Source organism: Chionomys nivalis, chromosome 15, assembly GCF_950005125.1.
Source record: "Chionomys nivalis chromosome 15, mChiNiv1.1, whole genome shotgun sequence".
Classification (NCBI taxonomy): Eukaryota; Metazoa; Chordata; class Mammalia; order Rodentia; family Cricetidae; genus Chionomys; species Chionomys nivalis.
The window spans coordinates 23,484,307-23,500,771 of NC_080100.1; the positions used below are offsets into that span (position 1 = coordinate 23,484,307).

General features: G+C 44.6%; 1 protein-coding gene across 1 annotated transcript in view; it reads left to right on the forward strand.

The window, feature by feature from the left end:
- Window positions 1-16,465, forward strand: part of Slc1a3 (solute carrier family 1 member 3) — a 76,493-nt gene that overhangs the window by 48,472 nt on the left and 11,556 nt on the right. The window contains exons 4-5 of the mRNA XM_057789660.1: window positions 9,851-10,055; window positions 12,807-12,849. Coding sequence (XP_057645643.1) covers window positions 9,851-10,055; window positions 12,807-12,849 — 248 coding nt within the window. The remainder of the gene's footprint in view (window positions 1-9,850; window positions 10,056-12,806; window positions 12,850-16,465) is intronic.

Consider the following 16,465-nt stretch of genomic DNA (forward strand, 5'->3'; position numbering starts at 1 on the left):
ACGGTCCTTGTTCCTCTGCTTTTTGGTTTCCTGATCTCTATGTTTTGTCTTTTCTTTCTTCCTGTCAGTCAATCAGTTCTCTTCTCTCTACACACCCTTCTTTCTTCATCCCAGCACTGGGATTAAAAGTGTGTGCCACCACCGCCCCGCAGGAATGCTCTAACTGATCAGAAAGTGGACCTGAATTTGGCTTTTAAATATATTCATTTAAAGAATAAATAAGATTTATATTTAGTTTAGGATATAGATGAGTAAGGTTTATTCTGATTGATTTAAAAAAAAAAAACAAAAAAAAACCATCTTTTTTTAAAATTCCTAATTTCAGGCTTGGGCCTTGAACTTGAACCTCAATCCCAATCCAAATTAGGTTCTGGTTCCAGGATGGTGGCATGCCAAGGAATGGGGTGGGGTGGGAGGTGAATGAATATGGGTTTGCATGGACGCATGTGGCTTTTTTGACCCCAAGAGGATGTACACTGGGCCTGAGCCATTGTCCTGCCTCTGCTGTTCTTTTGCGAAGCTGGGCCAGGTTTGAATTGGTTTTCAGCATCCATGCTGCTTTCTACTTCTATGGGGCTTTCATTGCAGTTCCTTCTCTTCTGTGCCAGAGCAAGCCTTGTGTGGGAAGAAAGAAAAAGCAACCCCCCCCCCCACACACACACACACACAAACCTGACATGTTCTGCACTCAACTACAGACATCCTCTGGTGAACTTTGTACAAGTGGAACCCAGTTGTAGGATCCGCTATAGCCATTCAGGATTCTGGCAGCTAGGAGACAAACTGTCGCGGGCATCTTCATTTTAAAAAAAGGTCTGCAGGAAGGTCTTCTCCACAGCGGGAAACGCAGCCTAACTGTAAAAAACACTTGCTTTGGAAATCTTATACTCCTCCTCCAGTGGTTGGTTGCTAGTTGTGATTGGGAGTGGGGGGGAAGACAGAGGGGGTCCCTCAGCTGGGGCTCTGGCCCTCAAAAGACTTCCTTCCCCTCATTAACCCAGAGCCATTGACCGCCTCCGCAGGCTCATTCTGCTAGCGAATTCACCCACTTTCCCACTATTAGGGCCCCTGGCGATGCCGCTGGAGGCCTACCACGCAGAGGAAGGCACGTCTCCCCACTAGAAAGGGGAGTACTCTCAAAGTCCGCTAGCTCTACAGGTACGAAGGTGTGACCGAGCGTCTCTGATCACCCCGCTATCCTCTCTACCAGGCTCACGCTTGTCTTTTTCCTGCTCCTTTCCGTGGTCCCGGGGTTTCTAAATCTTGGCAGGGAGACAGTGCTTCCTTTGTGCCGGACCTGTCACAATGAGGTAACCAAAGAAAGGGTCTTGGTCTGAGGCTGTCGCTGTTACTAATCACTCTTCCCCTGCCTGTCGCGGGCCTGCTTGCCTCTCCCTCTTGCTCTGCTTAGCACACATAAAGAAGATGAATTACTCTCTGGTTCCTCTTCAAAAAAGCATATTGTGTGGCACATTCCAATACTGTGAGCAAAGGATGGGCTACTGTGAAGGGTAAATGGGTATCTAAACCACCTCACAGGGGGGCTCGCACCCACAGCTGGGAGCCTCTGAGACAAGAATTTCAGAGTTGCCCCCTGCGACCATTTCCGGTGACCTCGCTTAGAGTGACAGGAAGTCCCTGGGGTAGGGTCCAGAGTAAACAGCACCACCAGAATTCCAGGGCTGGATTAGGACCAGAACTGACAGAGGGAAAGCGTGGGCACTGGGGGATCTCATTGCCGGAATGGCTAAGGGAGGGCGAGTCCAAGCTAAGGTTAAACCAACAGATACTTCGACTCTGTATTAGAGGTAGCCATGATGGGCCTCATTTTCCCCTCGCTGCTTTTTTTTTATGTAAAGCAAAAAAAAAAAAAAAAAAAAAAAAAAAAAAAAACCTAAAAACCACAATCGCACCACAGCTACGACCACAGAAAAAGAAAGAAGACTGTCTGCTTAGTCCTCACAATCTGAGGAGCAAAGTGGTTTATTTGGCTTTTTCCGCCACTAATAATATTGTCCGCTCCACTGATTTCCCCTCTCCGCTGGCCAATCTTTCAGAAAGAGCATTCCTTGTTTACCTTTCTACGCTTTATTTTTCTAGGGAGCACTGTAACTCAAAGATGTGTTAACCAGTTTTAGAGGTCAAATTGAAAAATCAGTTTTCCCGACAAATTAGACGCTGCCGCAAGCAGCCAAGTGTTAGCTCCCCGGTTGTTTTCACGTGCACGCCCTTCCAAAGTTAAATGGCATCCCAGGATAACAAAACGACAGGTTCTTCGATATGATCAGCCATCATTAGGACGGAAACTTTGGCTGCAGTGAAAACAAACAAATAAAAACACGTGAAAGTATTTGCAACTGAACTGGCAGCCAACGCTGCGAAATTAACGCTCAGGATGGCCCACGCTTGCAATCTCAGGAGGCTGAGAGAGAAGCGTTGTCATGACTGCAAGGCTACATGGTGCTCTCTGGGACAGCTATAGCGACATAGTGAGACCCTGTCACAAAAAGAAGAGAAAAGAAAACTCTGGGGAAATGACTTACTGAAAAAGTTTGAGGTGCAAGTATGAGGCTGAGGACCCACATTTGGATGCCCAGCACCCACTTAAAAAGCTGACTCTGGTGACAGTTCTGTGTTGATCAACTATGAGCATGAGGCCTGTCCTGGATCGTGGTTAATATACCTAGTGATTCTCCACTGGACGAAACTGATTTTCCCTGCCCCAGAGGTACCAATTGCAAAGGGCTCCTTGGATAAGCATGGGGTTGTATGTGTACTTCCTTTTCTCAGTGCTGAGATTTCATCTGGGTTGAACCTATTCAGGTCTAGGGCATGCTGTCACTGTCTCTGTAAGCTCATAGGTGCATCAGTCCTGTCCTGTCTGGAAGACATTGTTTCCTCGGGGTTATCTAGTTCCTCTACTCTTCCGATCTTTCTGCCCTCTCTTTGACATCAGTCTCTGAGCCTCTGGAGGAAGCGCTGAGCGTTCCAAAGACTCTCCCTCCCTGCACACCATCCAGTTGTGGGTCTCTATATGAATTACCATCCACTGCCAAAAGAAACTCCTGCTATGAGGGCTGAGAAAGGCACTGATTTATGACATATTCGTTTATCCATGTCATACAAAGGCACTGATTTATGGTTTAGCAGTGTGCCATTAGGACTCATTGCTATGCTCATCTAGCAGAATAATAGCAGTCGGGTTTCCCTACGCCCACAGCCTATCGAGCCTCAGGATCTCTGCCACTTTAATGTTGGTGGATATGGATTCGTTCTCATTGGAATGGGAAAATGCCTAGTTGTTTTGTTTTGTTGTGTTGTGTTATTGGTTTTGTGGTTTGTTTTGTTTTTAGATAGCTTTGATTTTTCAGGATTTTGCTTTTGCTGAGAAAGACAAAGTGAGAGACAGAAAGAATAAATGTGAAGTTGGGTGGGAAGAGAGGTGGTGGGAAGGATGTGGAGGAGTTGGGGAGGGGGACGGAATAGGATCAAATATATTGTATGGAAATTAGATTTTGAAGTAAAAGAAAAAAGCTACTCTAGTTATATACTCTTGTAATCTAAGCACCATGAGAGTGAAGGACAAAGACAAGAGGAGCTCTGGGGTTTGCCGGGATCAGCCTTGTCCAGAAAACCTGACAAGCTTCGGATTCAGTGAGAGACCCTGTCTCGAGGGACTAAAGCAGCAAAAGAGGGCACTTGGGCACCTGCTTTGACTCCACACACTCAGGCGCCCCTCACTCACACACATATACATGCACACATCGAGGAAATTGCCTTCTGTGTAGACGACTCCATGAAGTGCAGCTTTTCCTTTATCGTAATGACTGGAAGGATTCTGTTCAAATGAGTTGAGCAGACACTGGAAATCAACACCCTTACTCCTTTGACCTGATCACAAAAAGACGCTAGTTCTGAAGTCAGAGGAGGAGCCCTGAGTCATGGGTAATGGTAGTGAAGAGAAGGGAAGACGGAGCCCCTGCTGTCAGCTGAGTGGGGGTGGAGCCAGGGTTTATAAAGCTGAACCCAAAATGACAAATGCATCTTTCAATGTGGCCTGGCACATTCATATCTGCAGGTTGGATGCTGAAAAACATCTCCACCAAACACTGCTTGTCTTTATTGCATGTGATATCTTCTGGTATTTTCTGAGCTGTCCTCTTCTGTTAATTGATTTTTTTTTTTTTTTTTTTTTTTTTTTTTTGGTTTTTCGAGACAGGGTTTCTCTGTGGCTTTGGAGCCTGTCCTGGAACTAGCTCTTGTAGACCAGGCTGGTCTCGAACTCACAGAGATTCACCTGCCTCTGCCTCCCAAGTGCTGGGATTAAAGGCGTGCGCCACCACCGCCCGGCCTGTTAATTGATTTTTTAAAAAAATATAGTCATGACCTACTAAAGCACTACCTGAGAAAGTAGGTAGTAGGTCACCTTTAGACCTCACCTCTCCTGTCTACTTTTTTTGTCGTCTGTTTGTTGGTTCACTCACTCTTCTGTCCAAGTCTGGAAAGACAGAACAACAGCAATTGCCCCTGTGTGCTCACTTGGAAGGATGGAGGAGACCAGCCAGCAGAGAAGCTAAGACAGGAGGGTGCAGATGCTGTACTGCAGAGCCACAGCCCTGCCCGCACCGTTAACAATCCCAGGCTGACCCTGGACTTGCAATCCTGAGCTCCTGAGTAGCTAAAGTTGACAGGTCTATAGGCCACCAGGCCCAACATGATGCATCATTCTTTACCAACAATTTGAAGCCTGACTTTTAAAGATTCACACAAAGGTGAATAGAATCATAGAACTCTCGTTTTCTTTACTGCCTAATCTCTAAAGAGCCCAGAAGAAAATACTGCAATACAAAAGATGTTTGCAGAGTTTTAGTCAGGGATCTAAAATGACTTGCTGGGTGCTCATGCCCTAACTCCACTGCCCCTTCCTCTGTGACCTTTTGACCCTCTGGTTCCAACACCTTTGTAGGTGACCATTTGCCCAATACTCAACAGCAGGCAGCTGCTCAAGATACCAGGACTCGTTTCTCTATCTACTATACAGGCATGAAATAAACAGTATTTTTAGCGTTTAATTTTCCTGTCTTTAAAAACCACATCACCTCGTATTCCCGTGAATACGGTACATGTTCATCCTTGAGTTCCTTGCTGTAAGTTTGCCCATCTTGAAATTCTAGGAGGGCTGGGAACAGGCGGCTTTCATTAGATGCATGCTTGGGAGTGCATTGTGAAGAAGAAACACATCTAAAAAGAACTCCAAACCGAAGCAGAGCAATCTTCTTGAATCAGGAACTGCCACTGCCCTTTCTATCCCTCCTGGGCCTGGTCCAGGGGCCTTGGAAGAACAATGAAGTGTCATAAGGATAGGTGGAAAGACAATTCAAAACAGAAGGCTGCTTTGGATTTCTCGTTCCAAAACCAGAGACAGGAATCATGAGGGAAGCAGACTGAAACACGTTCATTTGTAAGGCATAGATTTTTTAGCAGATGGGAGAGAGGAATCCATGAAAATGGCAGAACCTCGGGAGCCTGGTGTTATTTATGTGCCCCTTTAAAACTTGGCTGAAGACATATTTCATTTATCCAAGTCATACAAAACATTGTATCAAAGGAAATTTAATTTACAATTCAGAGTTCCACATAGTATACAGGAAATACGCCTCTCTTCCCACTCCAAAATATTCCTCCATGAATTTTTTTGGCGCATATTTGTTGTGCTAAACTGATTACCCAAGGACTTTCTTCATAGGTAAAAAAAATTATTCTATATTTGCTCCAAGAAGCTTACTTCTTATGGCACCCAGGTATTTGTAACCATTTGTTATCTTTAATAGTCTAGAAAGGACCCTGTTTAATCTCTTTGTAGTGCTTAACTCCTTTGCAGATTGAAGGTTGTCAGGAATTGTTACTTGCACAATAACCTGCTCACAGTCAGAGAAATGAACGTCCCTCCTCCCTCCGTTCCCACATGCCAGCCTGCTCTGGACCACATTTCCACACTGCCAGGTCAGCTCTCTAGCTAGTCCTTCCTGTGACAGGGACTACTCAGCTTGGCCCTTGGGCAGATCTAAAACATGCAGAGGCGTTCTCCATAATTACATCCCTATAATAAATAGTGTCCTCCTCAAACCAAGTAGCTTGTCTCAACTCAACACAGGAAAGCTAGGGAAAGTCAACATGGGCAACAAGAAGTGTTATGTGGGCCAGCCCTGGAAGGAGCGAAACAGCAAGGTGGTCTTTCAGCAGTGTGGTTTGGATCCTGCCACCGCGGTTATTAGCTGTGATTTCCTGGGCTCTTGTCTCTTTACCGACAAAACAGTACCTATGACATCTGCATTTTGTCACGCCCTGGAGTTACATGAATATACAGCATCAGGACTTTATGATCGAGCCTGCGGGTGAACACAGCAGTTAATAGAAAACATACAAACCATAAGGGCATATGGTCATACCTGGGAGAGCCATCGTGGTACTTTACAAGAACACAATGTAGGATTTTTTTCAGAGTCCAGGATGCTGGTGACGGGCTTTGTCCTCATACAGATGTTGAGGTGAGCTGTCAAATGAGCGAAAAGAGACCGGTGAGATCATTATCTCTATGCCTCACTCTGGAATGTGATCTCAGACATGTTAAATGACTACACGGCTGTCGTAACACGATCCCATACTCGTGACTTCGCATCTCCCGTCACCTCAATGCTTTTTCCTCCCCTATGTTTTAAACTAAATGACAAGAATCTATGCAAACTTTCCCTCTCTAAACATTTGGGACGTTCCTGCCAAAGTTCCCTTTTCTACAAAAGTGATTTAGTACTCTAACCTTGCCCCAGACTCTCATTGAATGTGTGTTTAGTCTCTGCTGTAGAACTTGGTCTCTCATATTTCATCATGTGGGGGAGGGAGGATGGTTACAGAGTTCAGGTGTGGGAGAGGAAGAACAATGTCCTGCTTGCTTGCGGTTTGTCTTCCAAAATCCTCCGATCATTTCCCCGGCCCCACTAGTTCCGAGGCAATTGTGTGAGGAACAAATTTCACACATGTGCCATGCTGTTTCCCTGGCAACGATATATGGCCTTGTTCTTAGTGTTGTCTTTAGTTTTAGAAGCTGAAGTATTCCAGGAGCAGGAGGGAGCAAGTTGTCCTGTGCGGGACACCAGACTCCCTTTAGGAGAAGGACTTTCGTGGAGAACTGGTTAGTGATGGGATCCTCTTTAGCTGAAATAACAGCGTATTTTCTTTCGCAACTAAAGGGCCAATATGCAGAAGTGGGCAAGACCTCTTCTTTGCCTAATCATTTTCATTTGGGGCTTATTGCTAAGAAAATGCCTTCTGGTGGTTGTCTTTGTTATTTCAGAATTAGTAAGCATGAAAAGATACTTGGTTTTCATCCAAAGCATTTTTTAAAAAAAAAAAAAAACCTATAAACCATTTCCTAAAGGTACTGTCCCTATCGCCGTGGGTACTATGATTACATTCCCATGCCTCTGGACAGGGGGATGGGGGGGCACAGAAGTCTCCTCCTCTGTCGGCAACTTTGGACCCAATGCTGTCTTGACCACCAGTGTTCTCTCTAAGTAGCCTGTAGGTTGGCAGTCATGGGCAGGAGCATCAGAGAAGACGTCTGAGAAGGTCTACAGGATAGGAGGCAGAGGAAAAGAAAGCCTCCTTTGAGAGGAAGAGAACGCTGCCACCTGGTCCCTCCTGGCAGAGAAATCAGCCCATGCAGTCACTCTCTAAGTAGACAGGGAAAGAGCCAGAAGGATGGGATAGTAAAGTGGTGTCCAGTCGGGCAGTTCTGCCAGAGGGTGGCCCCTTTGTGGAAATATCATTACAATGACAGCAAAGGAAAGATATTTTGGCACATGAATCAGTCCTGTGAATGAACATGTCTACTGAGAACATACTAGCCCAGTTACAATGTAGCTGAAGCATGGAGTGGTGCCATCTCAGTAAATGGACACTTAGCCCTGGGTTTCCAGGATGAGAGGTCAAGGTCATTCACTAAAGCCAGTCAGCCTCTTCATCTAGAAGAGATGAGACTGATGGTCTCAGGGGCAATACATTCATTCACAGATTCACAAAACTTAGTCACATAAGATCTAAATTTGAGTTCTCAGTACATTCTACTTGCTATTTTCTAGAACCTTAGTCTTTACATGATTATTAAGTAAACGCTACAATACAATTCAAATATGATTGGAATTGAAATGGAAAGTTGAACTTCAATCCCTCCTTCGGTACCTTTGTGTCAATATTTTAAGGCAAATTTAACCAGATACTTAACAATCATGAAAACCTTTTTAAAGTGCTTACCCTAAATATGTTTGTATAAATGTGGGCACTGACATATATCATTGAATTACACTAATGGGTCTGGAGAGATGGCTCACGAGTTAGGAGCCATGGCTGCCCTTCCAAAGGACCCCGGTTCAATTCCCAGCACCTACATGACAGCTCACAACTGTATAACTCCAGCTCTGGGAGATTCAACACCCTCACACAGACACACAAATATAATATAAATAAATAAAATGCACATGAAATAAAAGTAAATAAATCATTAGAAGAAAAAGAAATACACTATTATTATCTTTTAATACAGTTATGAAAACACAAATAGTAAATAATGGAACTGGACAGATGGATCAGCAGGTAACAGTACTTTCCAATTTTCCAGAAGACCCGAGTTCAGTTCCTGCATTGGGCAACTTACAACTGCCTGTAACTCTAGCTCCTGGGGATCTGATGCCCTCTTCCAGCCTCTGTGAGCATTCACGTTCTCTCTCTCTCTCTCTCTCTCTCTCTCTCTCTCTCTCTCTCTCTCTCTCTTTCACACACACACACACACACACACAAATCTTAAAAAAAACAGTAAAGTATTCTGATAAACTATGATTAGATTACACAATAATTAGATTTCAGTATTGAGATAGGGTTGGAAAGGATGAAGAAAGGAAGTGGAGAGAGTGCTAAGGAAACCGGAGTCCATAGATAGATAGATAGATATAGATATTGATATATACATATATATCATATATAAAACATATAACTATATATGTTAGTATAGCTAAGTTAGTCTTTGAAGGGTTTATTTTCCCATTGTTTTCCAGCCCAGCACATCCTGGGATAAGTCCCATTAGCTTGCACCACAGGGAGCCCTTGAACACTGGATCTCCCCTTCAGTAAACATTGAATATGTCTTGAAAACGAGGAGAAGGGGTATTTTTAACATGTCGTGAGGTGTCCTGTGGGGCAAGGAAGAGGGAGACAGGGTACAAGAACAAGGCGAACTCCACAAAATTAACTTCATTGAATGAGATGACACAAAGCAGCAGAGACGTGATGTGAGAACTTTAGCTTTTAGAACCCAGTGTTTGCCTGATTACAAACTGTAGATTGGCAAGTGTTTGTAATAAAAACAAGTGTTACATAGCAGACACCTGAAAGACTCCATAACACGCATCTAAAATAATAGCTTCAAAAATAATTCAGTGGCAGCGTGTGTACGTGACTCAACATGGTGCTTGGACTTTAGTAAATGCACGCTACCCTGGAGGAAATCTCAAGTAATTCTATACACATACTCACATACACAAACACATGCTACTCACACGTGTCGGTTTCCCTACTAATAATAACCGAGGCAAGAAATGAATTGCCCTTCGAGCCTTTAGGAAGCTGGTGTTCCTTGGCCCTCATAACGTCAATCTGGGGTAGAACATGGGTGATCATATGTTCACTGGCAAATTCTCATAGCAGGTATTTCTGGGAGGGATGAGGGAAAGCGGGTATAGAAGGAAATGCTGTTCCCCTTGGATTGACTTCCTGAAAACCTTCTGTTTGCCTTCCCCAGGAATGGCGGCCCTAGATAGTAAGGCGTCAGGGAAGATGGGCATGCGAGCTGTAGTCTATTACATGACCACCACCATCATTGCTGTGGTGATTGGTATAATTATTGTCATCATCATCCATCCCGGAAAAGGCACAAAAGAAAACATGTACAGAGAAGGTAAAATCGTCCAAGTGACTGCTGCCGATGCCTTCCTGGATTTAATCAGGTATGTCCTTGTCACCCTTCCCTGACCACCCAAACCCTCGTATTTTGGAATGCCAACCAGACCCTGAAAGAGGTATCTGACGAATCAGCCCTGTCAGGCTTGACATGGAAGTCACGTCTCTCCTTTCCTCTAATGGAAGTTGATATTGAGGGTCTAGCTTCCGATCTCACACAGCAGATGTGAGATGAACAAGAAGTGGATGAGCCCTGCTGGGAGTTCCGAAAATCTTGTCCCTAAGCTGTCTCCACTGTGCAGTTCACTCTGGACTCACTGGGTGATTATTCATGCGCTTTTCCCAAGTCTTGCTCTGTGAGGTAGTTTTTAGCAGCATATGACATGGTCCTTAGATTTCCGATTTAAAATGAGTAGTCTGCATCATCGTCCATGCTAAACAACAGCGTGGCTCAGCCGGGACTTCCGTGTTCCTCTGACCATTCCTGACTAGAGATACTTCTTCTATACTATTTGCAAAGAAAGGATTTGGCAGACGAGTAATAAAAAGTTGGAGGATGCTCTTTGGCCATATTTTATGAATCAGCTGGACCGCTGATTACAATTGAGTCTTCTCAGTTGAAGTGAAGTGGATGACCATCAAAGCAAGCCAAAGTTCGAGCCTTCTTTCTCTCTACACACTACATATTCCAAAGGAACTCTGAAACTCAGCCCTGGGTGACTTTGGCAGGAGAATCAGGAGGTCGAGGCCTGCCTCACCTGGGCTCCAGAGCAAGATCCTGGCTCTAAAGAGGTTCCAGGAGGCCCCAAGGTATAATGAGATAAGATATTTTGTCACCACCCTTGACTGTAAGGGGGCACAGGAAGGGAACTGTTAGCAGAGCCCAGAAAGAACTGCCGCTGTAGGAAACAGGCCTCAGAGTAGGAACTCTAATAGAAGGAGATGGAGGAAGCTTCAGTCAAACTGGAAAAGGCAAGGGGCTGATGAGATATGTACCTTTTTTCTCTTATTACCCCATAAGCTGTCAGTAAACACCACTAATCAAAACCGAAAGGAGTCAGAAAAGAAGCAAATCCATACCCTAATCCATACAGGTTAGGTCCTACAGCTCAGCACAGAATGCAGGATGGATTCCCCAGGACAAATGGAGGCTGTCCTAACCCAGGCTTCTCAAGATTCCTGTCTGCTTTGCTTTCTCCCACTGTGTGGTACCAATCTTCCTGGTCGAAGCCTAACTTTTTTTTTTTCCTCTTTCCATCTCACCTGCAAAGGACCAAAGTTTCCTGTGCTAGACAGCCACTCCCAAGGGTTCCCCATTGCTCATCTGAAATTAGTCCCTTCCCCAAGGGATTAATTCCAAATGTCATTTCACGAGCGAGTCAAGAGACGCTTGGAGAAGAGGGTCTTCTTTATGGCAGCTCTCCATTCCCTCCAGGGACAAACTTGTGTCACCCAAATGTTAGCCTCACCCAAACACAATGAGACCTTTTCTTGAAAGCCTCCTCATAGAGTAGATGCTAGGGCACTAAGGGTAACAGCTGTCTGATATTTCCTTCCCAGTGAGAGCAATAAGGAAGGTACATGTGCAGGGGGGGAGTTGGAGAGAGGAAGGGGAAGGGCGAAATGATAAAACTATATTATAATTTCAAAAAATAAAAACGTATGATGAAGATCCCTGCAGATTAGTAACTGATAGCTATGCTTTTATTAAGTTCATGGAATATTAAAACATTTACTACGTTTAGCTTTGGTTAGGAATATTATGTTGTCCGTCTTTGTAATTTTTACCTCTGAAAGCTGACATATTGTTATTCCCAGCCTGGTTGGCCCATCAGAGCACTGTAAGTTTCTATCTTTTGCCCCAGTAAAGAGTATGTGGCAGTCCTGTCCCTCCCTTAGCTTGGGCGTTTATCTTAGAAGCTCTTTGAATGTACACTTGCATCATAGGGAGAACATATACCCCACAGAGCACGGATTGGAAGAAAAAGAAAACAGCAAGAAAGAAACAAGCAAATATATCCTTAAAGTATGAGTTCAATGGCATACAATCTCCAAAATCTCAAGTTCATGAGTCTTGTCTCTTTCTCCCAGTCTGTCATCCTAGCATCCCACTGACAGTTTAATCCACTCTCCTCCTTAACAGATGAATCAACTGAGACATCAGTGGTGGCTATTGACTTGGCCATTGTCACATTCCTGAGCAAGACTGTTTCCTCCTCCTCAACCACCACTCTGACATAGTCTTGGAGAAAGTGACAAACCTTGCCACAGAGGCCTCAAGCTTGACCTCAAATATTGGGTCAAGCTCGCCACTGACTCCCAAAGAGCCTCAGCCTCTCTAGGATGCTGTCTCTAACTCCCTGAAAGCCTGCAGAGAAAAATATGCCACGATGCTGCTAATCATGTCTTCTGATTCAGATCTTTTGATCCCTAGACCCATAGCACAATAGCAACATAACCACTTTTGGATTCATCCAGAGGCAGTCACCTCTGAAGGAGAAAGCATCTCTGTTCTCACTGATTCTTCTAAGCAGTGAGGTTTTAATAATCTACTGACTGGAGAATATCATGAGCTGAGAAGAGGATGTTTGCACTGAATTTGGGGCTTCCCTGAAAGATGTGGATTGCATGGGCCATACCTGGAGCAACCATGTATCCAGTGTCGAGTCACAGTATCTCTTTTTCTCCGTTTGCTACTTGATTCAATGCAGTCTTTACCTTAGACACAGTGAAGCAGTATTTAAGGTACAAAGATACTATTAGGGAAGTTTTGCAAATGACTGCTGTTTTCTTTGCAGGAACATGTTTCCTCCCAACCTGGTGGAAGCCTGCTTTAAACAGGTAAATGCTCTCCAGCTACCAAGTCGCCTTTTAAATTCTTCTTGGGGGACTGGAAAGATGGCTCAGTGGTTACGAGCACTGACTGCTCTTCCAGGGGATCTAAGTTCTGTTCCCAGCACCTATGTCCAGTACCTATGTCCAGTGGCTCACAACCACCAGTAACTTCAGCTCCGGTAAATCCAACACCTCTAGCCTCTCCAGGCACCTGAATTCACATGCACACATCTACACTCAGACACACACACAATTAAAAATAATAATGGCGCACGCCTTTAATCCCAGCACTTGGGAGGCAGAGGCAGGCGGATCTCTGTGAGTTCGAGACCAGCCTGGTCTACAAGAGCTAGTTCTAGGACAGGCTCCAAAACCACAGAGAAACCCTGTCTCGAAAAACCAAAAAAAAAAAAACTTAAATTCCTTTTGGACATATCAAGTCAGTAGGATCCCCTTCTCTTGCTTTTCCATTCTCTAAGGTAAGAAATCCTTCTCTGACTAACCATATGGAAGGCACCAGGATTAATGGGAAACTTAGGTGACAATGGTCCTTCACTTGTATTAAAGGTAGCTGCCAGGCACACACAGTTGCACACAAGCAGCACATTTAGTCTGTGTTAATTTTAAGAGAACTAATTTTTTGAGGGGGTGGGCTCTCTTTTCTTCCCCTTCCTTGGGCTCCCATGCAAAAACTCACCAAACCAAGCAAATTCAATTGTAAATAAATGCACTAACAACTTGCTTTAACGTTAGACAGATTATTCTAGTTTCTGGGTTTGATTTAAAAGTCCCTGGGCCTACTTATTATGAAGAGCCTTAGGTAGTCTAGAGAGAGGAACCATATCGAAAAGGAATGGCGTGATCACTTATGGAATGCCTGCTGTGTGCCAAGCACCAGTGTTATACTTAGTCTTCACATGAACATAACGAGTAGCACTGTCTTCACTTCACCCATGAGGCCGCTCATTTATGAGGATGGGGATTATGTAATAAGCACAAGTTCTCGCAAGTCGTAAATGGCAGACCCAGAATTCGGAGCCGTGTTGTCTCTCTTTTTCCTACTGCTCCGTGTTGCTTCCTAGAAAGCAACCCAGAGATTCCACCTGGAAGCCAAGGTGAGGTCCAACCCTCTCTGCCTCTTAAGCTTAGCAGTTCTTGGCTCTCTACTTGGTAGATACAAATAACTCCCAGTATTGGGAAATGCTAACCTCACTTGATTAGAAACGCCAAGCTATGCAAGGGGAAATAGATGGTAGGTTAAATGCTGCTTCCCAAACACTCCTCTGTGTGGTGTCAGTTCACCTAACCTTTCTGCTTGGGACATACAAAATAAAACCAAACCCTTACCTTCTAGAGAACTGGGTTTGCATGTGTAAGACACCATCTTTCCCCCTTTCTTTTTTTTTTTTTAGTATTTTTTTTATTAATTAATTTATTTAATTATTAAAGATTTCTGCCTCTTCCCCGCCACCACCTCCCATTCCCTCCCCCTCCCCCAATCAAGTCTTCCTTCCTCCTCAGCCCAAAGAGCAAGCAGGTTTCTCTGCCCTGTGGGCGGTCCAAGGACCACCCACCTCCATCCAGGTCTATTAAGGTGAGCATCCAAACTACCTGGGCTCCCACAAAGCCATTACATGCAATAGGATCAAGAACCCATTGCCATTGTTCTTCAGTTCTCAGTAGTCCTCATTGTCCGTTATGTTCAGCGAGACCGGTTTTGTCCCATGCTTTTTCAGTCCCCGGCCAGCTGGCCTTGGTGAGTTCCCGATAGAACATTCCCATTGCCTCAGTGTGTGGGTGCACCCCTCGCAGTCCTGAGTTCCTTGCTCGTGCTCACTCTCCTTCTGCTCCTCCTTTGAATCGTGAGACTTCAGTCCAGTGCTCCAATGTTGGTCTCTGTCTCTGTCTTCTTTCATCGTGATTCTAGAGAAGCTAAATAAGAAGGTGAACCCAAAGAAAAACATATAAGCATCCCCCTGAATATTAACCTTTCCCCCTTTCTTAATGCAAGCAGATTGCAAGATCAAAACACATTCCCTTCAAAAAAAGAAAAAAGAAAAAGAAAGCAGTGGAACGCAAGAGGACCACAAACCCAAGGCTAGCCTAGGCTCCAGAGTGAGTTCAAGCCTACCCTGGGTGATTTAATGAGGCATTGTCTCAAAGTATAAAGCAAAGGGCAGGCCAGATGGCTTAGCTGGTGAAGGCATTGTCACCAAGTCTGAAAACTTGAAGCCAATCCCTGGGAGGCACGTGTTGGAAAGTGAGAAATGACTCTCCCAGATTGTTCTCTGACCTCCATATGTGCACCATGGCATGTGTCCCTAACCCCACTAGATAAATAAATGCAACCAAATTTTAATTGAACATATATGTACATGTATATTACAAAAAGAAGGATGTGGATACGGTCTAGGTGTGGAGAGTTTATAGAGCACTTTCAAGACCCTGAGTTTAGTTCCCAGGACCACAAAAGTAAAAAAATGCTCAGGAGGCCAAAATTCTAACCTCCTTTATTCAAGAACTACAGTAACAATAAAGAATAAATCCCTTTCAATCCAACAAACCTGCCCGGCATCGTGAGTCTGTTCACGAGCTGGCAGTGGACGACATCAAAAATGCTGATTTCTAGATCCGTTAGATGGGAAAAGTGCTGACCTTTACAGACTGGCGTTTAGTACTGGTGCATTTGCAGGATGGTGAGAGGGAGAAAATGTGTCGCCCTAAGGCCTATTTGCCTTAGACCAGAATGCAAATAGTTTCTGAGGAGGCTCTAACTGTGCCCAAAGGTGAAGGGTGTAGAAGGCTTAAGACAGGATGACCAGGCTGAAAATGTACTCTGGAGAAGTCACAGAATTCGCAAATGCCAGAAGGAAGAGCCTAAGCATTGTCTGTAAAAGGATTGTATGCGTTTTGAAAGTGACCAGCAATCCCCAGCATTGACAGCTGACCATGTCCTTGTTTGGAGACAGTGGTTTTCCAATAGACTAGAAAGTTCCCTGCTCATTCTTGATACAAAAGCGGCCAAGCACTTCATGTGCAGCCATGCCTTCCTTCCTGGATTCTAAACCCAGTCACCAGTCACACGCCGTTGCTTTACTACCAACGCTATCAAGGCCAGGGAAGCAATTTCACTTTTCTGGAGATCACAGGGGGACAGGCTTCACTGTGGCCATCCACAGCAATGTTCTTAGCCCTTGCTTACTGGGACTTCTCTGCAGGAGCTACAGGGAAAGAGCATGGCGTGGCTTAGTAGAGATGGAACAAGAAGGTTATCCTCTCCAATTGCCAGCAAGGAGCTCTTAAGAATAGGGACTTACAGTGACAGGAAAATCTTGAAGACCAGGTGTTTAAGGACTTTTCTTTCCCATTCTCTGAAGTTTCTAACCCTGAAGGGCATTGCCACTGGACAGCTTTAGTCTACATTAATGTTGGACGTTATGTTTGCAAAATGGTGTCCCTTGTGGTGCTTAATTTGGTCATTGCCACAAGCCTATGAGGTGAAAATCAGTGGTTATCTTGTTTCACAGCTGTGGTATATAAAATGAAGGATGGTAAGTTATTTGTGCATGATCTCCAAAAAAAAGAAGACAAAAGGACTTACGAATATTTGAGTCTGGGACTC